The following is a 24,583-nucleotide window of genomic DNA, read 5'->3' as shown; positions in this document are numbered from 1 at the left end:
TTCAGTTTCATCCGTTTCTTCTAAAGTTATAAACTAGATTCCCTGACCTGATCAAGTATTCATATAGCAGTATTTTCCATATGGAAGCACCGGTCACACTTGGAAGATACTGGGATCAGTGTTTTATGTGTAAGTCAGCATCGGGCTTGACTTAAACATTTCTTTTTTAACTTTAGAAACAAAATCTAACAAATAGAAATAATGGTAACAGATCCAGCTATTTGAATCAACAGTAGACAGACATACAACATCAATAGATACATTTACACCACACACAATGATAAACAAAGAGAAATATACTTTTCGATGTTCAGGTGATACTGGAGTCATAATCTGTCACTATATGTATATGAAAGATGTGCACAATGAAAACAGTGATAATGTTTTAATTTAAAATAGCTTTTTACAACTATCGCTCTTCTAGTCAGCATTAAGCTTGCGTAACACCAATCTGAGGTTCCCAGCCTTATTTGTAATGAACTGTTGATCTGATGCAGATCACCAATATTTCTCTCAACATGTTTATTTACAATTTGCCCTCTGTGCTAATTAGAATGTGACCCTGCACACACATGCAAACACACTTGGAATCTGAGTGCATGTGCATGCATACACGCACGCACACGCACATCCCACAGCAACATTACCAGCACAATTCCATCCGACTGATATTGGAATTTTCCGAAAGAGCAAACCAATAGATAACCTATTACAAAACTATAAGAGATCAATAGCTAATTTCTTTGCATTGATTACCACTTGGACATTTAACATGCGCCCTGTGGCCACAATGTGTGTTCCGCAAGCTTAGATCCCCATTGGCCCTCATGAGTATTAAAATTATCGATTCAGACAGAGGACTAAAAATGTCAAGCTGTTCATTAATCTTAATAAAGACTGGACTTGACCAAGGCACCCTTTTTCCCAATGCAGGGATACAACCTATCCAACTAGGAGCACATACACGGCATAGATTAATGAGCTTCTACTGAAGGCTGTGATTTAAGTCTTTGCCATTAATAGATCAATTACAAAAGAACAAGTCCTTTACAATAGTGCTTACTTTTACCTCGTGTGCAGCTCAACACATTTTAAAAATTCACAGTGACCATTCAGTAGCAGTTATTGTTGATCAATTTTAAAGAAACTTCACAGAACAAGCAGCACTGTACTATGTAGGTCTATGTGTGATATGAAGCTGCATCTGCTCTTATGCTGCAGATGGCCCTCTGCAGTCCATAATGGACAAATGTTATCAGGCGCTGCCTAACAGTTTCATCTGTTGTATGTAGATGAGTTTCAAAGCACGCGGGGCTGTCCTTAGCTTAATGAGGGCCCTAAGCTGGATTTGATTTGCTCACTTCTCATACTTTTAATTACTTTCATATATCTGCCATACTTACTCATATGTTTCCTGCTCACAAGTGATTGGCAGTTAAGCTGTTGTCATGATTCAATAAGCGCATATTCACTAAACGGAGACGTATACCACATTATTCTGAAATAAACACAATTACAAAATGGCTCTTTTGGCTCATTTTTCAATAAACAAAAATCAGTCACTCCTAGAAAGAAGAGCTTTGTGTTCTGACAGGGGCCCAATAAAAAACAAGACCTAATAAATTAGAGTAATCACAGGAGTTCATGACATATAATGGTCTTTCAATGGGGCCACACCCACAGAAACATGATACATAACAAATAAACCAAAGCTGGTAAGTTAACATCTCAGTAAAGTTATTCAGACAAAAAGACATCCAGACATTTGACTAACAAAGAGCACTCTTGGACTTGAGGCCAAAAAGTTATAAAATGCTTTCTGCCTCAACTTGGACTTTTAACAATGAAAAATTCACAATGAGCACACATTTATAACCTTTTTTTAGGCAGCAAAACTTTCAAATCTTTGTAGCACCACAGAATATAGTTAAAAGTTATTTCTGTTTCTCTAATAAAAAAAATTATGTGAAGACTTTGAATCTTACTGCAATAAACATTATATTAGAACAAAAAAGTTTAAACGCAGATCATAAAGACCGGTGCTCTTTGGTTTGTAATTCTGAATGCCAAGCAACACAACATCAAATATAAAAAACAGCAGAAACATGCTGAGCAGCACACAGCTATCAGGAACTAACCTGTGCCAATGTTACAGGACAAGAATTCTTTTTTCTTCCTTTATTCTTCTGTTTTTGGTCCCTTTCTTTTCTCACATCGGTTGCATTTGGTCGTCTTGTGGCCCTGACTTCATTTACCTCCCCCCCTCCTCCCTCACTGTATTCACCACATTGGCAGGGTAACTGTCTCCATAGCACCTTCTGTTGACAGAACACCGGCTGATTGAGATTAGGTTTTATTATCTAAACCGGGGCAAACTTGGAAAGTACAAACGGCTATTTTAGAAAGGTACTCACACAACACTGTGATGGTAAATTCAGTATTGATGAATTACATTTAACTACAGACAGTGAACAGAGGACTGAGTTGGTGGACTTTTATGGAAAGTGATGAGGTCAGTCTAGTCCAGTTTAATTAAGACTGGGAAACTCAAATTCTTGTGAAAGTTCCCTTAACAAAACAAATACGGACCACACTGTTGATGACATATACTGTGTATGCACAGTTTGAACACTTTTGGTGGACATATACTGACAGTACATAAACACCTGAAGGGATTATATTGCAGGCTGTTTTGCAGATGCCATCTGTTATGCTCCTGCTTAATACTGGAAATACTTCAAAATATTGTGTTCAGTAGTAACTTAGACCCAAAAAACATGGGAACATAGGGTACATACTATGTGACCACAATTTCTCTCATTTTCTGGGGACACTGAAAACTTCTGGGACAGACAGACTAGCAACAAGTGGAAGGCCAAAGCTGCTTTCACTGATCGAAAATAAAATATAGGTCAAGCCAAAACAAGAAAATAATTCAGCAACACGGTATAGGACATAATTTTATTTGTTTATTCTGTAATGTGTAAGTATCTAGATGTTTTACAAGACATGTTTATGATGAAATAATGCACAAGTAGTATAGCCCTTGTCTTGGTTTGCCTTCTTATGGGTATAATGTGCAAAAATAGATATCCTAATGGAGCGTGTTTTGCTTTTTAAGATGCATCTGAAGGCACCGGTCCACTGCAAATTGGAGGCCAGAGGGTGACGTAGTGCTTGGTTTTAGCTCACCGGATTTCTAACATGGCGGCTGGGTCGTATTACAGCTAAACCATGCAATAAAATTTGTTTATGGTAACATCTTAGGCGAGAAACAGCCAATGCAGTAACAGAATCTTAATTCAAATTTCATCAGCACTGTCTGCTTTGATGACCTGAGTCCACCAAGTTGGACTTACATAAAGCTGAGGACAAGTCTTTTCACAAAACCACTTTCTGTCTGGTTTTGAGTATATTTCATTTTATCACTTCTTCAATGTAAATACATTGGCCTACTAAAAACCTAGAATTGGTATTAAGTATGACTAATACACAACGTAAATGTTTTCTGTTAATTTCGACAGACTCCCGAATTTTGCCGTTTTGGTCTTGCCTCAGAGCGCGAGCACGTAACAGAGCTGCACGCTCGTTTTTAATTGCTAGGCGACACTACAGACGGAGCTAATACTTCATGTTCATGTTCATAGACCCTTTAAACCACCCTGGACTGTCAATTTAAACGTGCCATTTACAATAACAGACTTTTAACCTGTTTGTAAATTAACTTATTCAAACCACAAACTCGGCAGAACAAACAAACACTCACGAACGGTTTGGTTATTTTTCCAGAAAGTTAACATTAGCTAGCTAGGCTGCCAACCAAACAGGAAAAAAGACAGTGTCGAACTATGTGACTAAAAGTAGGCACGTTATATTTTACTATTAATGAAAAAAGAGCAGGTTCGTCAGACTTACAAAAGTTTGGCGTTAAGTCGGTGAAGAAACACGAACTTCTGCTAGTTGGCGGGCCGCCAAAATGGACATCTACTTGAACAAGACGTCTGACATGCGCATTAGATGGTTTCCCCGCCCACCTCATTTTTTTCTTTTTCTTTTTTTTTACTATTAACAAATATGTCCGATAAGATTATGAACTTAAACATAATCGTTCGTGCCCATCGAACTGATGGTGAAGAATTAACACCATAATCCACAAAATAATTGAAAAAATTAAAAAAAGACAATTTAACATTAGAAGCTGTCAGTTACCAGTGGTAAAATAAACGGCAGAATCTCAGGCGCTTCATCGAAATTTAGGGTACTCGCTTTTTTAAGTTTCAAGCAAGACTTCCGGAACAGGCGTCAAGCCTTCAGAATAAAAGCAGAAAATTGTAATTATATATATTAAGTGTGTGCATACTGTGATGTAGCATTATTGTTGTTCATTGCAAGTTTTCTATTAGGAATATTCAATTTTCCTTTTAGTCTGAAGGACAGATGCCCATATCGGAAGTCTGGTTGACATGAAGGTCTCCTCATGTGACCGCAGATCTAAAAAAAAAAAAAAAAAAAAGTATGTCTCCCTGCGGACAAACAGTCGCCAAAACACACATTTACTGCATGATACACCCTCGGACGATAAGTTGTAGACACCCAAACTCCTCGGTTAGACGTAGAAAAGATGTCAGCGTGTGTGTCGTATGGTGAAGTGTGTGTGCGGCCTCGACATTGCAGCTGTCGCTCCGGATAACTTTCCCAGTTTGATCATATGAGCGTACTCAGTTTAACACTCTGCGCCACTTGTGTGCAGCAACTTCACGTCACTTTTTCCCATGATGGACCTCCAGGGGGCTCCATGCTATTGTTTTTGAACCGTTACAGTGCGCTTTTGCTCTGAGTGGTCTTCTTTCCTGTGAGCCCCCAGTTTCTCCTCTGGACGTTGGATGGCAGTAGAGGTTTTGGAGCAAACGGGACACTTTCAGGGCGTGTCCTGACCAAACACCCGGGCGTTGCTGGTGCCATCTTAGCAAAATAACGTACACGGAAACCGTCTGGAAGTAGTGAGGGGCATCGAACCGACTCTCTTTCTGTCAATTAAACCGACACAGCTGTCGTTTCTTTACCCACCTTTCCTACAATGCCGTCAATCCAAAGCTTTACGATGACTTGCGACGCGCTGAATGACGACAGGTCGGTTTCGGAGGGGGACACTCTCACTGGCAAAGTAACGCTGGTCTTATTAAAGGAAAGCACAATTGAAAGTTTCTTTGTTAAAGCGACAGGAGATGCTAAAGTGTCTTGGAGTGTAAAGAGCGGTGATCGCACCTCCACGTACTCTGCACACAAGAGGTATTTCAAGCTGAAGCACTTCTTTGTCCCAGAGGAGTCGAGAGGTAGGCGGTCATGTGTTGTTATTTATGCATGCCTTAACCTTTTCCATTAATAAAGACGTGGTGTGGTGGTCAAGACACGATCAGTCAGTGAGTTTGAAATGTCCACAGCCAATACTTATAGCAATACCATAATAGAAAAACTAGTTAAATCTGATGGTGTTATAAATTCCGGAATCTGAACTGAAAGTGAGATTACACACCTCTCCCTTTTCAATTCTCATTATATAACGTTAATTTGATTATGTTGCAATATTATTACTGAGGTATTGACGTCTCAGCATCTGTAGTGTTATAGCTGGTCGAGTTGGAGCTAATTTCTGCAATTTAAAGCTTAAGTTAAATCCACACCCCTTAAACATTGGACGTCGTATGGACGTCCAGATCATGTCCATATTGCGTCCGTCCGTCCAAGACCAATTATGGATTTATTCTCGACGTCCAAAATAGATTAGGTATTTGGACGTCTTATTATGACCCAATTTCGACGTCTATATGAAGTTGAAGATCTGGACGTCTAAATTATGACCCAATTTCGACGTCTACATACAGTTGAACGTTTGAACGTCGGGATGGGTCACTTTTCAGGACGTCTAAGACAAGTGTAGTATAGGCCTAATAATGATGATGATAATAATAATAATAATAATAATAATAATTATTATTATTATTATTATTATTAGCATTATTATCATAATGATAATAATAAGTTGTTGTTACTTGTAGCCATATGATTATTTTAGTGATCAATGCTTAGGCCTAAAAGGGTAAAACAAATATAAGTAATATTTTGATTGTTTACATTTTCCTGTTTTTCTAGTGTTATTCTGTAGGTGTAGGGAAAAAAATTAACCGCGTTAGAACTGAAGAAGAAGAAGGGTCAACGCCATTTTGATTGGCTGAGGCATGCGTCACGCGTCACTCCAATTAACGTCTCTTAGCAACTCAAGAGCCGCTCCCATCGGCCCAGGTATTGTGCCACTATAAAACCTGAAGAAGAAGAAGAAGAAGAAGAAGAAGAGTATTGTGAAAGCAAAACGCGCGCTGGCTGTGGATTGTGGAGGTCTCCAACAGGCATAAATTGCAGGTAAGTTGTCAGCCATCGAGCTTCTAGTCAATATGTTCATTTATGCATATAAAGCGTTTGCCGTTTTAATCTACTTCAAACCGATTGTCGTTACAAAGATGATTTGGTGTATGAATGCAGTTTGTCTGTGCATATTTCTTATCATTTGTCTTTTTCTACTTGTGCAGATTGAGTAATGAAGTTTGATAATGACGCAACTCAGGAACTCATATGGCAACATGCTGCTGACCATTTGAAGCATGCACCCCAAAGGATGGGGGGGGGGGGGCTTCCTGGTCACCCAGGGCTGATTCATGTTCTATGCGGGCTTCCCGGCTTTCATGTTCTGCTATGTTTGTATCTTTGCAATAGCATTTAAAGCATGTTGTGCAAATGTTAAAGGATTGGAGGGGCGGGCTTTCTGTGTTTATATCTTTGCAATACCATTTAAAGCAGGCATGTCAAACTCATTCCACAAAGGGCCGAGTGGCTGAAGGTTTTCTTTCCAACCAAGCAGCAGCACACCAGACTTGACTCATTTCATTAGCTGATCTCAGTCTTCAGACAGCTGACTGGTCAGACTGTGTGCTCTTGATTGGTTGGAGGAAAAACCTGCAGCCACACGGCCCTTTGTGGAATGAGTTTGACACGCCTGATTTAAAGTATGCTGTGGAAATGTTTGCATATTTTTAACAATAAAAATTGTAAAAAAAAAAAAAAAAAAAAGGATTGGATTGTGATTTATTGTTAACCTGACTGTAGTCTTAAGTCCACAAGGTAGAAAACAGTTTCCTGTACCTGTTAATTTTACTGTACCTTCATTTGGCTTGTCAGCAGGTTTTAACTGGATGCCTTTATGCATTTCCAGTTACCATCTGCTGGTGATAGATTTAAATTAAGCAATAGGAAAATAACCTGGAACAGTATGCCACCTTCTACAATGGCACACAGTTATGCATCGAAACTAGAAGCAGCACAGTATAAAATCAATGTCTAAAATGAGTAATAATTTGACGTAGAAAAGACGTCAACAAGGACCACATTTGGACGTAAAAAAGACGTCCCCCAAAGACCACATTAGGACTAGGAATAGCTCCCATATGGACGTCACAAATCGACGTTCAAGAGACATCTAAAAAAGACGTCGTCTGGAGTAACGTTCTGCACCTTCAGATGACCCGAATTAGACATCCAAAAATAACTTTAAAAAGACGTCGTATGGACGCCCCTTTGCGCAGTGGGTAACAGTGCAACTAATAACTAATTTACAGCTGTTATTGCATTATTATATATTGTTGTATATATACAACATTAATATAATGGGCAGAATGTGTAAATGGTAAAACTTAGAGCAACAAGTCTCTTCAAATGGTACTGAAGTTTAATATAAGACTTAATTTATCCCACACTGGAGAAATTAATTTGGCACAAAAGGGCCAGAATAAAGAAGTGGACGAGATACAGAATAGAAAAACAACTATATATATATGTATATTATGCACAGATTATAAAAATACTAAATGCCATAGAAGAACTTATTTACTTTCCGCCAGTGCATTCATTACTGTTTATTGTAACTCACTAAAAGCTAGTGATGGCAGTAGACTACTGTCACTATTAACATCCAAATCCTTTCCTTTTCAGACACTGTAGTTCCTCGAGGAACCCATGTCTATGATTTCAGCTTACAAATACCTCAGGGGTAATTGTACAGTAAGACAGTCATTTTTGCATTTTTACAATGTGATTGTTTTTAACAAACAGAACCAAATGGCCTTCTCTTGCACAATCTATAACTAATGTTAATTCAGTTGGGATGACATAACATTAATCTGCTGGTTCTCCATTACAGAAGCATGCCATCCACCTTCCGGGGGCCTCATGGAAAGATTTTCTACAAGCTGCAAGTCAAGCTGTCCAGGGGCTGGAGGGCAGACCGAACGATAGACAAGGAGATTCATTTTGTCTCCAAGTCCTTTGCAAACTGTAATTATCTGATGGTGAGTAAAATGTTGAACCATGGATACAGAAATCTCAGATTTGTCACTTGACAGAAACTATATACTTAATCAATGAATTTGTGGAGACTTTAAGATGTGATGTTACAGTCGGCTGGATGCACTCCTCATGAGGGGATGTAGCAGAGATGAGAAACTAGAGAAAATGAGAAATATGCATATACAGTTCACCCAAACCACATTCTAATGTATCCCTAGCTATATCTAGCTGCACAGCTAGCTTTGCTTTTTCATTGAGGTTTTGAGATATCCGGCTCTCAAACCAATCCCACCGCAATGTAGTAGAGATGATATGCCATTTTCACAGCAGACATTTTAATATTTAATAGTAGGAAAAGGACAGTTGTGATCAGTAGCTTTAGAGGTGTCAGTTCCAGGCTTCAGCTATTGTGCGTGCTCCCTTACTGGCTTGGCTTGCTCGAATAGTTGAGTAATATAGAGATATCATTAACTGCATTAGTTCCAGATGTGCTTTTCAAAATGTCTGCAATGAAAAAGGTGTATTTAGGATTTGGATTTGAATTTGTGCCCAAATGTTTTGGGGAAATTCCATTTAAAGAACTCAGCAGCAACGTGTAGTTGCAGGAATAACGTCCCAGTTATTTTGGATATTTATTTACACCTCAGTCTTTGCAGTTTTCATAGATACCATTTCTTCTGACAATATCACACTGTACTGTATGCAATAAGATTCAAGGTGTAGTGCAGTGACACTCTAGGTCACTGCTCTATCACTGTAATACAACCCAGATTCCAAAAAAGTTGGGACGCTGTGTAAAACATAACTAAAACAAAATGTTGCTAATCCTTTTCAACATATACTCAATAGAAAACAGCTCAAAGACAATATATTCAATGTTTTACCTCATCAGCTTCATTGATTTTGTAAAATTTTTCTACATTTGCTGCAGCAACATGTTTCAAACAAGTTGGGACAAGAGCAACAAAAGACTGGGAAAGTTGTGAAATGCTCCAAAAACACCTGTTTGGAACATTCCACAGGTAAACAGGTTGATTGGTAACAGGTGATAGTATCATGATTGGCGAGGATGGAGCGAGGTTCGCCACTTTGTGAACATGTGATTGTATGAAGGATATTATTACCTGGGCTCAGAAATACTTCATAAAAGCATTGCTAGTAAATGCAGCTGGTTTGAGAATTATTGCGTTCAGTTTTTATTTTTGTTTTACACGGCATCCCACCTTTTTTGGAATCTGGGTTGTGCTTGAATCATGTACTGTATTGTCTTAATAATGGATCCAAAGTAATTGTTATTTCTGTTAATTGAATTCTAGTCACCACAGATCGGTTCCACAGTCAAAGAGATGTGTTTTTTCTCGAAAGGGAAAGTGCACATGGATGTCACCGTTGACCGGACAGGTTATGCCCCAGGTAGTAAAATTCCTCTTCAGACAAGACCTTCAGCCTTGAGGGGAAATCTTCGACTGAAGGCAGATACTGAAAAACATTTTTTTATCCTAATGGTTGTCAGAGAAAAAATAGACAATAGCAATTTGTTTTAATAAAATACACTATAGTTCATGAACTGTCTGAATCTGGCTCGTTACTTTTGCCAACAAGAAAGAAATTGAATGCACTGAACAGCTTTTTTGACGATAGACATGTAGACATGTCATTGCACGAGAAGCACATGTAACTAATAACACTGATTTTAAAAATTCCATCTAGATGTGCCCATTCCAGTGCTTTGGTAGTCTGCATGCTGGCTTACACCTGTGCACTTGACATGATGAATATGGTCTGCTATCAGTGATGGTTTTAGAAGCCTGAAAAAAAAGAGTTGATATAAATTTTGGTGATGAGAATGAGTAAGTAAGAAACTGTCGTTATGTGTGGCACTTGAATTTGAATAGATCAAAATTAATCCAAAGTATTGTGTTGTTCTCCTTACAGGTGACACTACACTGATCGTTGCAAAAATCAACAATTCTTCTTCCTCTGACATGACACCCAAGTTCTCTTTAATCCAGAATATCCTGTACCGTGCTCAAGGCCATACCAAAAATGAGGACCACGTTATCCAGAAAGTGGTTGGCAACTGTATTAAACCCAAAACACAGAGGGAGGTCAGGTGTCAAATAAAGATTCCTCATGATCAGATTCATACGATCCACAACTGTGACATTCTGGCAGTGCAATGCTTTTTAAAGGTATGCAACACCGTAGCAGTCATTCTGTCTATTGACAGAGCTACTTTTGAACTGACTTTATAAAACTGTTGAGCCATAAATATTGATACAGACTTTCCAGATTTGTTATGACTGTCAGACACTTGCTTGCTGTTCTACTGTAAAAGTGATGCAGTCATATTTTTTCTCAGGTGTCCCTGGACATCAGCTTGGCTTTTGATCCAAAGATCATGTTCCCTATCATCATTTGTCCTCCTGAGTTATTTCCTGGCACCCATCTTGGTGTGGCTGCAGGTCCCTACCCAGGTGGGGCTGCTTGGGGCCCAAGCAACACGGACTTTCCTTGCGCCCCAGGGGCTATGGGTCCCTATCCAGCGGGGGCTTTTGGTGGTCCAAGCCAAAGAAACTTCCTTTCTCCTGTGGTGGCTGGTGGTCCCAATCCTTATGGACAGTCAAGAGCCCACAGTTATTCAGAACCACCACCTGCATACCCTGAGCGCTACAGGAACCCAGTGCCACAGCAGCCGTTTCAGTATGGAGATCCATTTACATCTCCATCTTCTGTGCTTCACCCTCCACCCTTTGCACGAGCCTTTCATGCAACCCCAAGTGCCCCTGAGATCCACTCGTCCCCTTTTTCTCACATATCCCCCACTGCTCCTGCATACGACCAGCTGCCTTCTGCTTCAACAATGAACACAGACTTCTTGTCTCAATCGGATGAAGCTCCTCCAGCATATTCACTCCTTTTCCCATCTTCTGATACCGAAAACACCGCGGAAAGATTATAGAATGTATGCTAAAATACTAAAAGTTAAAATGTGAAATCCAGTCGCCTCAATTTTGTCTTTAACGCCTTATGAGTGTTGTTAAATGTGTGAATTTAAAACGAAAAAGCCATTGTATGCTATTTTTATTCTTTGCATGTACACATTTCCAAACAAAAATAGGTCTTTTGCATTGTATTTCACAGTTGCGGACATAGTTGTTTTCTGCCACCTAATTAGCTTTGTCCAGCCGATAACATTATTACTCAAACAGGATACACTGTGCAGTTAACGTGCCTTGTTCAGCTCAAGTGTCCTAGACTGATCATTTTTTTCAGCGTTATAATTCATACCTCTCACTCTACCTCACTCCTCTGTTTGGAGGGTAGTGGAAAAATGTTTCAAGAATTTTTTTTTAATATATTTTTTTAATATAAGCAATCAACTAAGAGGTATATATATATATATATATATATATATATATATATATATATATATATATATATATATATATATATATATATATATATATATATATATATATATATACTGTGTGTGTGTGTGTGTATATACTCACTATATTTTAAAGTCTGTTGAGTTTAACTGTTTCAAGAATTTTTTTTAATATATTTTTTTTAATATAAGCAATCAACTAAGAGGTCAAATATATATATATATATATATATATATATATATATATATATATATATATATATATATACTGTGTGTGTGTGTGTGTGTGTGTGTGTGTGTGTGTGTGTGTGTGTATACTCACTATATTTTGAAGTCTGTTGAGTTTAACATGAGACAACTACTTCTATCTCATTACACAATAGTTTGCAAACCAGATTGTTTTACTCTCAAATTGCCAGTTTCTCTGGCCTGAACATTTCAATAAAGAACGAAAGAATTGTCAGTTAAGTGTCTCTGTGACTCTTTCAGTGTGAGCAATCATTTTGTTTTATCCACTGAATCCATATGTTTTCAGTTCTTGGCAAATAATTTAATTCCATCAAAGATAGACCCGTTTCTCCCTTTCCTCTTTATAGATGAAAATGGAAGTTTTCCCCCTTCCTGTGTAGTAGGTTAACATTTAAAACACTGTACACCGTACAATGCTTACAGACTCCATAAGCGTCACCTTTCGCAACTTTTAATTGCGTAAACTTGGATTTTACATTCAGCCCTTATGATACCTGGATTGCTTAACAGTTCTGCTTGATATCAGGAAATGTTTGACGTTTTCCTGTCAATCGGCGGGCGGAGCCGGATATCGTATTGTCAACGTCCAGATTGCTGTGAACTGTACCGTTGAGCCACCGCCTCATGCTGCTCAGCCACAAGTTGGAAAAACGGACCGTGCTTGTCCGATACATGTAAAATGTCTCCGATAAAGGACTTCACACTGACTCACGAAGCTCTCAACGAAGAGGACACCTTTTCTGACGGGGATACGGTTTCAGGCACAGTCACGTTCACTTTGTCAAAAGACACCAAAGTGAAGAGCCTGTTCGTCAAAGCCAAAGGGGACGCGCGCGTCCACTGGACCGAAGGAACTGGAGATAACAAAAAATCTTACAGTGCGCACAGGAGATACTTCAAAGTCAAGGAGTACTTACTGGGAGAAAATACAGGAGGTAGGCCCAAGAAAAGTGTTGGCCCTTTGATCTGCTTGATTATGGTGAGATGATGGAGTGTAACATCGTAACAAGATTGCTTTACATGTTGGTACCTGAAGATCTCAGCACTGTCTGCTTGACAGGTGATTGATTTTATTGTGAAGTACACATTGTCCAAATTCATTACGTCTTCAGACAGGCCTATGCTTTTGCAAAATATTTATATAAAAAAAAAATCTGTAAAGTTTGAACAAAAACACCTAAAATGCATTTTGAATTAATGTTATCGACTTGGATGGTCCATTCTTATATATCTGTACACACGTTCATGTATGCATGTGGGCTTCCCAGAACCACATGAATCTCACAATTTCATGGAGCACATAATACAAAATTCATGAATCCAGCTCAGTAAATAAAGGCCCTGTCATTCATTTGTAAGGTCTCTACAGGTTTGAAGTTTGAGTGATTCTCATTTTATTGCAGGAACTGTACTTCCCCAAGGAGTCCATTGCTTTAAGTTCAGGCTCGCAATCCCACCGGGGTAGGTGGGAATTTCTAGCATCTGCTGTAGCATTAGTTCTGTGTCATTATTTAATTTCACAGCTGCATTGGTGGACTGGTTGTCTCTCACAGGGAGATGCCATCATCCTTTAAGGGTTTTCATGGAAGCATTGCCTACATGCTTGAAGCAAAGATGTCCAGAAGCTGGCGGTGGCCGACTAGAGCATCCAAAGAGCTCAATTTTGTGTCAAGGTCCATCGCAAACCATTGCCAAGTAATGGTACGTGGGACTTGGCAGTACATGTTATGAATATGAACTTCTTCTGCAGCACACATGACTGAAGAGAGAGTTGGCTTCAACTGAAAGAATGGCATGTCCAAACTCATTCCACAAAGGGCCGAGTGGCTGAAGGTTTTCTTTCCAACCAAGCAGCAGCACACCAGACTTGATTCATTTCATCAGCTGATCTCAGTCTTCAGACAGCTGATTGGTCAGACTGCATCCTCTTGATTGGTTGGAGGAAAAACCTGCAGCCACACGGCCCTTTGTGGAACAGTTTGGACATGCCTGAGGGAGTGGAGGGAAAGGCAACAATAAAGAGTTAAATGTGAGCTTAACAGCTGAATAGCTTTATACTGAATATGTCTGTGCATGCACTCCAGCAGAAAATACTGACGTAACAGTTCACCTTTCTTAAAGAAAAGGAGGAGAAGGCAGGCACAGTAATTTCAGAGTTTGTACGACACAACGTGCAAAATATTGAGTAGTGGAAGAAACCACAAACAGCTATTTGAGCAAACAGGAAATGGAGGAGATTGCGCTGCAGGAGTGAAGCAGCTGTGGGAATTCCTGCTCTTTTCAGAAGCTGGGCTCAGTAATAAGAGCCCAGTGATACATACACAGATGCTCCGCCAGGTTTAAGCTTCAGGAATTTGTGAAACTGTATTGATGTGAGTATTCATATATATTGAACTATGTTTTGTATGTCGGTAACCGGCGCAACATAAAAAGGTCTCACCATGCTTGGGTCTTCATGTAATTACCACAGTGAGACAAGTCTGGATCATACTTAAAAATAGTATAATCATCCTATTATTCTAAAAGATAGAAAGAAAAGTGTTATCAGCTCTCAGATGGGAGCTGACTCCCATCAGTTTTCTCCTCACTTGAGTGAAGGCAGTGTTGAAAGTGTTAAATCTGCTGATTTGATTGTGTGGCTGATCAGAGAAGCATGACAAAGCACACAGTATCGTTCACCACAGGGAGGATCTGAAAACAGGAAACTGAACTGAAACTGATTTATGAGATGTTACATTCTACTTTTTATGGTCTGAAGAATGATGGCTTAATTTAAAGGTTAACCCCCAGATGACAGTGTTTTCTCCTGGACTCAGACATATGAGGCATTGTGCTGATGTGAAATAATGTTTGTTTGTATAATTTGTTCCAGTGCCCCCTCTCTGGTGCAGTGGGGAAAGAAGTTGGGGTTTTCTCCAAAGGACAGGTCCACATGTCTGCTACTGTCAACAAGAAGGTTTGCACTCCAGGTAAAGTCACTCCAGGTCACTAGGAACATAATCAAGCAATGAAAGCAGTGTGTTGTCACATGATTTCATATCGTTACAGCTTTGCACACTGTTTTATTACTAAGTCAGATGGAGTTTGCTCAGATGTTAATGTTAGCATGACTGTTGCATCTTTCCTTTACACGTTCTTAACTATTTTAAAGCACTTGTATGCAGTATGCGTATGTGTACTTTATATATTATGTTATATGTGGTGAATCTGTTTTTGACAGGTGATACTTTATCTGCTGTTGCTAAAATCTGCAACTCCTCTTCCAAAACAATGAAGCCAAAGTTCAGCATACAGCAGAAAGTAGTGTACCGTGCCAGTGGCTCCACTAACAGCACTGACCAAAGTCTTTGCAAGATGGTTGGGGAAACTATTGCAGAGAACTCAGAGGAAACTGTCTCCTGCCAAATTAAGGTTCCTGATGATGTCATCCCCTCGCTCGATAATTGTGAAATCCTCTCAGTTGAATACTACCTCAAGGTATGAAATAATGTAATTGTGATGTTGCATCAGCTCAGAAATGAATGAACTGTGATTTAAGAAAGGAACAGGTAGTTCTCGTCTTAAATCACAATCACATACATTTACAGTATAATAACATACAATAATCATGTTTATCTGTCGGACAGCATGATCAGCTTAATTAATATTTCAATCGCAGTTTAATTCAGATACTTTCTGACACAAACAGATTTTATATCCTGATATATTTTGGTTCTTTTTTCTCCCAGGTGTATTTGGACATCAGTTTTGCCTTTGATCCAGAGGTGGTGTTTCCATTAGTCATCGTTCCTTCTCACTTTGCTGCCCTGTACCCTGGTGAGGCTGTGGGGCCCTACCCAGCTGGAGCCACTGGGGCCCCAAGTTACAGCGACTTCCCTGCCCCTGCTGTCCCAACTGGACCTTATCCTGTGCCTGCAGGTCCAGGTCCTTATGGATACCCAGCACCAGATCCCACTCAACATGTGGCTCTAATGGTCAGTGGCCACAACCAGTCGCTCCATACGGTTATCCACCTGCAGCTTTCCCACCCTCCTCAGTGCAGCACCAATCACCTAGTGCTCCACCTCTCTTTCAGCAAGGAGCGCCTCCAGTCTATGTGTCCCTTTTCCCCCCTTCTGATGGCACTTTTGGGGGCACTGGGTCAGATCACAAAAGCTGAGCTTTAAAAAGAACACAAATTGGCCCCCATATTCATTCAAATGACAAGCTACATGTTAACTAACGTGGCCCTTCCTACATCTGTGTATCTGACTATGATCTCTGTTAAAACCAGGTGGGTCTGGAGACTTCAGACTTTAGACCATCCATCCATTTTCTATGCCGCTTATCCCTTCCGGGGTCGCGGCTATCTCGGCTGTCGACCGGCGGGAGGCAGGATACACCCTGGACCGGTCGCCAGTCGATCACAGGGCAACATATACAGACATACAACCATTCACACTCACACTCACACCTAGGGGCAATTTTACAGTCACCAATTAACCTAATGAGCATGTTTTTGGTCTGTGGGAGGAAGCCGGAGTACCCGGAGAGAACCCACGCATGCACGGGAAGAACATGCAAACCTCACACAGAAAGGGAATCGAACCGGCGACCTTCTTGCTGTGAGGCACGCACACTACCTGCTGCGCCACCGTGCAGCCCAGACTTTAGACCTATACATTTAATTAATTGCAATGTTAAATATGAACTAAATTCATGAACAGAAGATTCCTAAAGTTTTTACCAGAGATGATACATACATATGGATCAAACAATTCATTAAAATAGGCACAATACGGATTAATCAGTGCTGAAAAAGTACTTGTGTGGCCTCTCTTTTTTAAAGAAAATTTAATCTTGCATCTGAGATCAAAGATTTTGTAAAACGACTGTATAAATATCCTACAAGAGAAAGTAGAGAAGTAGAGAAAGTTGTTATAGAGCACAAACCACATAAATCATGTAAAGTCGAAGCATGTGGAAACCCTTTGCAATGTTGCACTAAACAAAAGACATTTTACTGCTCTCTTAATAAGAACTGAGTGGTCAGAGCCTAAAGGCTCAAACTACTGTTGAGGTTTCGGTTGGTGTTGGCGCATGTCAAGGTATTTTGTGTATGTTGATCAGATATGTGGATACTGAGGTCGAGCTTGATTGTTGGTGTGTGGTGAAAGTGCTTGCTTGTAATGTGTTTTGTCTCTTGTCTTGTTAAACTCTGCCTCATACTTATGCATTGCTGCTCTTATTTAAAAATGCTGTGTTTTACTGGAGTTCATGCATTGGACTCTTGTATTATACTCCAACTTTATCATTATTATTATCAAGTGGGGTTTACTCTGTATCTTATTTTATATAAATTATGGAATTCCTTGGCTTTATGTTTAGTCAATGTCTTTTTAATGTGAAGCACTTGGTGTATAATTCTTTGTCGTGAAGTGTTTGAGCTGCATTTCTTGTACAAAAGGTGCTTTACAACTAAAGTGTCTTATTGTTGTTGTTGTCATTGTTTTGCTTTGTCATTAAGATCTCAGGTTATTGTTGTGTTCATGTGGGAAGTTTAGATTGAATACACTGAGAAATATGAATTCAATTTCACAAAAAATAAAGAATCTTGAAATACTGACAGATGATGGGAGCATTTGAGCTTTTTATAATGGCTTTGGTTCTTTATGTTTAGTACAGATGTTTATTCAATCATGGCAAAAGACAACAAATTATTGTATGGCATTTAACTCAACTGGTTTTGTCCCATGTGTAAACTTACACATATGGTGTTAAACAGAACCTCAAACGTTTTACAGTAAACAAGTTACCGTCAGAGCTGCAGACAGAACGTTCAGTTCTTTGATTTATCAGATGATAGGGTTTGAATATTTCCGTTGAACTCGGTCAACTGAATCTCTTGTCCGTGATGAATGTCCTTCACATTCTTTGAGGTGCATCATGACAGAGAAAAACATCATGTGACCGTGCAGGCCCCAAAAAGCTGTCCCATTCCTCACAGTAACGAGTGGGCAATCCTATTCAGCCTGGAACACTGTTTTCTCCTTATAACAGATTTACGCTCCTCAGATCTAATTGGTAGTCCATGGAGCTGCAGCACACTGGTTGTAAACACATTTTCTTGCATGCCATAGTAGTAAACAAGGAGTGTGTATGACTTGTGTATATTAGCTGAGAAAAACACACTTTTCAGAGTAACACAAGAGACGAACAGAATATGCAAAGCGGTTCAGAAATGAACACAGTAGAGCAGCACATGCAGATCAATAGGTCTGGTGAGCACCTTACAGGTGGAAGTTAGAAACAGCAGTGGTCAAAGGTGTCACCTTCCAAAACAGCCAAAGTCACCTGTAAGAAGTTTACAAAACAAAGCTTTTGAAAGAAACTCTTCACTTTGGGGTCCATGCATGTCCCCCTGAAGAGTTATGACGCGGCCTGCATGGACGCTGCATTCATCCACAGCGGTGATGGATGCATGGAGGAGGGAGAGGGGGGGCTGCGTGAAGTTTCGTTCCCGCCCCCTTGCACTTGCTCCTGTAGCTGCATACACGCGAGCTGTCTCATAGGAGACCCCAAACAGTGTGCCCCCGTCGCCGCCATCGCCATGGGAGGAAAGCTGCGGTGTATGCTTTGGCTTGTGTTCGTCATTTTCAAAGGTAGGAGGAACAGTTGAAGTTGGTCCATTTTGCCAAGTGTGCCAGCAAATGTAGCTGCACTTCTGAATGCAGTCGGTCTTTTTGATTCCCTGATAGTTAAACTTGAGAACACAGCGAGTCAAAGCCAAGAGGGACAGTAACATCGTTCATTTACAGTTTTCTGTTATGTTAGCTGGTCAAATAGTTTCATCCCGTGCGTCGTTTACTAAGTAACGTCAATTTAGCCAACTTTTCAAGACTAAGCAGGCAGTATTTACAATGATTGAGTGCGACCTTTGAGTAATGACTTAACCGTTGGGATGCCATAAGTAAGTTTAAGTCACTATTAAATAACAGACTGCACCTTTTTATGTCTGCTCCATCTTAAATCAGGATAATAAGCTAGCTATTAGCTAAGTTAGCTTAAAGTGAGGTTAACGCTAACTACTGAAACCCACTGGAAAAGACAAAGTTGTTTTGAGACAATTAGAAATTTGTGTTTGCTGCTCCAGTTGTATGCCGATTAGAGCTAAGCGTCACAAGTGTCAAAGTTTTTGACTTTATGAAGTTATATTTTAAGACACGCGTTTATCCTGAAGTAAAGAATATTAAATTGCATTTTTTTTCTAATGGAATTTGGCCTGACCTTCTCTTCTTGTCGGGCTATTGCATTCATTTCCACTGGACTCATCCAATATTAGATAACTAGCATATTAAGCACACTGTAAACTCACTTACATATGACTTCAGTGCTGTTAGGTCAGTTTTCACACATCTTTCATTCCAGAATATATTATCGCATAAATGTTTGCATGAATTTGTCCTAAATTTGACTAAGAAAATGTAACTTAATTTCACAACTTTATACCAACTCCCTTCCGATATAGAAACAACAGACTGATTGAGAGATTTCTAATAACAACATGAGATTCAGGCTTTTTTTGTGTCCCCTCCACAGAGTTGTCTGGCTTAAAGATTCAGAACAAGCTGCTGGGTAAATGTCTGCAGGTGCAGGAAGGAAGCTTTGGAGGTCGAGTGTCTCTGGCTGATTGCAGCCCGTACTCAGCCTTACAGGAATGGCGCTGGCTCCCAGAGAGCCAAGCTCTCAGCAGTCAGCATACAGGTGAGTGCCTGACTGCGCCGAGAGAGGAGTACGAAGGTGTCCACCTGCAGCCCTGCATCTTTCGGGCTGAGAGCGGCAGGACTGGAGCAGAAGTGGCAGCGGTGGATACGGGCAGAGAGGCAGGCAGGCAGACCTGGTCCTGCTCCAAGAAAGGCCACCTCACTCTGATGGGGAGGGGGCTGCACCTTAGTGCCACACAAGAATCCACTTTGGTCTTTCTGTCAAGGGAGCATAAGCAGGTATGAATATTTTAAGGTCTTATGTGACAGAGTAGCTATTGTTTCTTAATCATTTTTTTAACTCCAATATGAATAAGTCTGTAAAGTGTCTAATGCTAGCTGGATGCTCTTTGGACTCACCATCTTTACAAGCAGGGCAGCAGGTGGCGGACACTTGACAACCAGACACTGTGCAATGTGAGAGACAGCAAACATACCCAACACCAACCCCTCCAGGATCTGGGGAAATCATTGGAACCTGGGATTCTTCCAAGTGCCATCTCTGATGTACACAGACAGGCTGAACCATGTGAGGACCTAAAAGCATCTCACCAGCAGCAGTTTACTGAATGTTGTCCTCCTGCAGTGTGTGACTCCCTTTTCATTACAAATCACCAACAATGTAAATTGGCACTGGCTTTAGAGGAAATGCATTTTATATAAGAATGTATTATATCAGTTTTTTATTTTTGTCAATGTCCTGGTTGATTAGAAAAACAGTAGATTATTGTTTTGTTGTCCTGGAGTAAAAGCAGGGACCATTTTCAAAACTCTTTAGTGGTGTGTTCATGGACCCGCTGGCATCGAAACAGTGAGGCCAAAAAGCTTAACTTTGACAAGCTGCGTTATCAGAAAATCAAAATCAGACTATACACAGACATCATGAATAGAATAATGAAAGGAGCCTTTACATGATATCCTTCTTCCCATACTCTTTTGATGTGTTACATCTGTCAAGAACATTTCCAAAGCTTAGATTTTTACACCATACTGAAACTGGAACTGTTTTGGACAGTGACTGACATTGAAATCAAATGTGTGCAAACTAGTTTGTGGGCTAAAACACGCAAAACCACACATGCATATGTTCTTGGAGATACTTCTGTGTTTCAGGAGTCCATGTGCTGCAGGATATCTGACATCAGTTACATTATGTATTCCGCTGTGGCCTGCAGATTAGATTACAGCATGCCTGCTTTTAGGCTGAAGATCTAATTCAGTTAAGTGCGCTCAGCGCTTTTGACCGATCAATATTTTCCTCATCTTGGAACACAGCCAGCCACTCCATGAAGCAGCATCACTGTGACTTGTCGAGTCATGGCGGTGCTGGCTCGTGTCGTCTTCACATCAGGCTGGTCCTGCATGACCTGGTTTCTGTCTCATTTCTGAATACGGACAAACATAACTATCACTACCCCGTCAAATATTTGCACTAGCCAAGACGTTTGGTTTTGGTTATCGCCACTGGCTGACTTGTTCTTGACTCATGTCTTTTTTTCTTCCCCTCCAGATGAAGGTCTAATGGGTGTCGAGGTCACAGAAACATATCCTATAATAAATGAGCCTGTTTCGTCCCTGAGCACCAAATCCCCCGCTGATCCCACCATGGTTTTCTTCAGTATGGACTATGGTAAGTTTAGTAAACTCTAATCAATAAGAGAAGAATACATCCTCTGTATGTCCAGTTTTATGTGTGTAAATGTGTGGTTCCACAGTACCATATGCAAGCCATTACAGTTTTCACTATTCAGTACACATGTATTCACTCTTCCACCACTAGGTGGAGTTGGATGAATGAGAAACAGAGCAAAGTTTCTGGTGGGTGTGTTGTAATGTTTGTAAAAGGAGTTTCAATAGGCTTTTATTTGCAGGTTTCGAGTTTTGACAGAAAATAAACTAATGCATCAACAATAATCAGCTCTTAGAAAGAAGTGAATATGAGCTGAAATGTGAATGAATGAAGCGGTGCGTGTGCGCATGTGTGCAGGGATGGGCTGGAAGATAACCATGCTGGTTCTAAGCTCTCTGGCTCTGGTCCTGGGGACTGTTATTCTTATCCTCAATGTTTACTCTAATAGGTGAGTGCCTAAACACACACACAAAGTCGGCCGTTTTATTTTATTTATATATTTACTATTGAAAAGATAAGGGATTTAATTAATTAGATTACAAACGTAACACAACTGCATTATTATTTTGCTTATCAGTTAGTGATTTATGTGTTTGACTCCACACGTTGGAGACCAACATCCAGTAACCACAATAAATCAATACCTATTTAAATCAACAAAACAGTTATTTGACACAACTCAAAAAGAGAAGCGAGTTGGATGAAGGGAGAGCAGCGTGTCACGGGAGGAGAGGGAAGAAATATTGGGCATAATATTCAAAGAGCCCTGTTACAAAGCCAAACGTTGTACGTCCACCCACTTTCTGTTTCTGTCTCGCAGTGCCAGACGGAAGAAGGTGGTGTGTGTGCTGAAGTCCTACACTCCAAGGCCAGATGTGAGTGTTCCCGGGTCCCCGGTGCCCAGCGAAAGAGCTCCGCTGACAGAGCACGCCATGCGCCTCCCACACTCCTCCCCCACTTTACAGCGAGGAGAAATCCTGATTGAGTGGAAGGACGGCACAGTTACTCCGCTGTACGAGGCCTGAAGGTTGCACTGTTTGCGTGGGGCTGGATGTGGGTGTGTTTGTGCAAGTGTGCATGTGTTCTTGTGCCAGGTTATGTATGTTATCTTCTGAATGTGTCTGCAGGGGATTCTGTGGTGAAGGGAAAAAAAGACAAAAACAAGGATTTCTGTTTCAGACCGTTTTCATCTAAATGATGCTCAGCAAACTGGTGATGGTGTACTCTAAGGCTGCTTCATGCATCAGGATCAGACAGTTTTTGTGAGGCTTAGCTGCCACAGGAGGATAAAAGCTGCTGTGAAGCTGTCAAAAGGTTGAGTACAAGCGGGACTTTAAGTTTTGACTTCTGATGTGGGAGATTTGAGGGATTGCTTGTTGGATGAAAGGACTGTAAATCCAATGTTTAAGCATTCAGACATTGTTTGTAGACTCACTGTAAGTACCATTAGGAGGCTTAACAAAGAAACCAATAGCTTAGCCTAATGTTAGATAAAACTGATCTTTGTGTGCCTCGACCTGAGCTGAAGCGTCTATCTTGCTGTGACACCACTGTGGAGTCAGCTGTCCCTTTACAGTACATATTAGGTCAAGTATGAAGAGTTTAAATGGGCCACAGGAAATTTAGGACACAGCGTTGATCTGGCCTTTAACATTGTGTCTAATAACATACAAAAACACGCCCAGGCTCCTAAGAGTCACGCCCTTAATATTAGGATTAATAGACTATTTTAGGAAAATATAATTATCATTGTGTTGCAACTTTGTGTCACAAGAAACGCTGCCTGTATAAAATGATTCAGTAGCTTTTGCTCCATATTAGGGTTAAGATAGTTAAGATGTTTCATAAGAAAATCTTAACCTAGTTTACATAAGACGTGTTAATAGTCTGACACAGTACTGCTGAGTTTGTAATGCACTTTCCTTTGGTACTGACACTACATAAACATGTATTCATTTAAACTGTTAACAGTGTGTTTGTAACTTTGACTTGACCTTTGAAGCGGCGGCCGATAAAAGCAATCTGCACTCAGCACCAGCTTGAGTGGAGCCTGGTACCTGGTACACCATCAATTTGTGGTAAATAACAGTAGTTTTGTAACTAAAAAAGTTGTTTTAAACTGTAAACTGGCTAATAAAATGGGATATATATATATAAAAATGTACAAGTGACTTGTCCTGTGTGATAGTGACATGATTTTGTTCGTCTGTGTCTATTGTACATCAGCAGTCCGTTTCCCATAGTTTATCATCCTGAGTGAGGGGGGAAAGGAAATGGTTGCTGACAAAAGCAGCATTTATGGTAATTACTGCAGAGACTTTGTTGGGGTGCAGTAATCACAGATATGTTAAGCTGGTGATGACGGTGACGGCGAGGGTTCCAGAGAACATGGCGTCTCCCTGTGGCACGGAAACTTCCCAGCAGGAGGAGTCTGTTTACAACAGAGAAGCAAAGGCTCTTTTACTGCTTTGTTTTGGGATTTTTTTGGGGAGAGGTGTGGGTGTCGTTGGGCAGGTTTATTTGGTCTCTCCTTCATTTTAAAAATAATGAGCAGATCTGTGTTTGGACAAAACTTTGCCAGAAGGAAAGAACACAGTGTTGTGTGTAAATCGTGTCAAAGTGCATTTGTAACCAGTATTTCTGCCTCTGTTTTATGTGCTTTTAATGGATATTGTTGTATGTTGCTTCAGAGATAGTAACACCAAGCCCAGAGCTGACACCCTGTCTCCCCTGCTGGTAGTGTTTATACTAATGAGAGGGCACAAAGTTTAACAAAAAGCACACAGCACCCTGAAAATGACATGGCATCCATCCACACCCATCCAAACCACATCCACATGCCTGGTGAGAAAAAAGCAGGTTATTTTCTTTCATTTTGTTTTTCAAAGGAATCATTAGCTTCCAAAATACATGTTTAATATTTGTGGTTTGCTTGGTCTCGAACCTGTCTGTAAACATATTATTGACTGTTTCATCATACTTAAGCTTGTAGAGCTGCCACGCTGTACTCCAGCACTTTATCTTTGAAATAAAACAATCCTCTGAGGGTGAAGCGTCGACTTTCAGCTTTACTATAATTTGAGCGTGCTCACATACTCTAGTGTGTCAGTAGTATAGGAATCGTTAGCCTATCATTGTCCTCGGCAGCACCCTGGACTATACAGTGCTCATCCAAAT

The 24,583-nt window shown here is 40.2% G+C and overlaps 2 protein-coding genes across 2 annotated transcripts; both read left to right on the top strand.

The window, feature by feature from the left end:
* Window positions 1-4,933: 4,933 nt before the first annotated feature.
* On the top strand, window positions 4,934-17,640 carry LOC139332129 (uncharacterized). The gene is made up of 12 exons (XM_070963850.1): window positions 4,934-5,333; window positions 8,041-8,098; window positions 8,249-8,396; window positions 9,711-9,807; window positions 10,330-10,586; window positions 10,757-11,351; window positions 12,649-12,969; window positions 13,438-13,495; window positions 13,588-13,735; window positions 14,907-15,003; window positions 15,255-15,511; window positions 15,763-17,640. Exons 1-12 carry the CDS (start codon window positions 5,078-5,080, stop codon window positions 16,198-16,200), a joined length of 2,730 nt encoding a protein of 909 aa, XP_070819951.1. The 5' UTR covers window positions 4,934-5,077; the 3' UTR covers window positions 16,201-17,640.
* A 911-nt stretch (window positions 17,641-18,551) lies between these two features.
* LOC139332693 (uncharacterized) lies at window positions 18,552-24,456 on the top strand. Its single transcript, XM_070964767.1, has 6 exons — window positions 18,552-18,675; window positions 19,613-20,016; window positions 20,152-20,305; window positions 21,287-21,406; window positions 21,764-21,854; window positions 22,227-24,456. The coding sequence occupies exons 1-6, from the start codon at window positions 18,624-18,626 to the stop codon at window positions 22,429-22,431; spliced, it is 1,026 nt and encodes a 341-aa protein (XP_070820868.1). The 5' UTR covers window positions 18,552-18,623; the 3' UTR covers window positions 22,432-24,456.
* Window positions 24,457-24,583: the final 127 nt, after the last annotated feature.

The sequence above is a fragment of the Chaetodon trifascialis genome, chromosome 6 (assembly GCF_039877785.1).
Source record: "Chaetodon trifascialis isolate fChaTrf1 chromosome 6, fChaTrf1.hap1, whole genome shotgun sequence".
Lineage (NCBI taxonomy): Eukaryota > Metazoa > Chordata > Actinopteri > Chaetodontiformes > Chaetodontidae > Chaetodon > Chaetodon trifascialis.
This window is presented reverse-complemented; position numbering and strand designations above follow the sequence as displayed.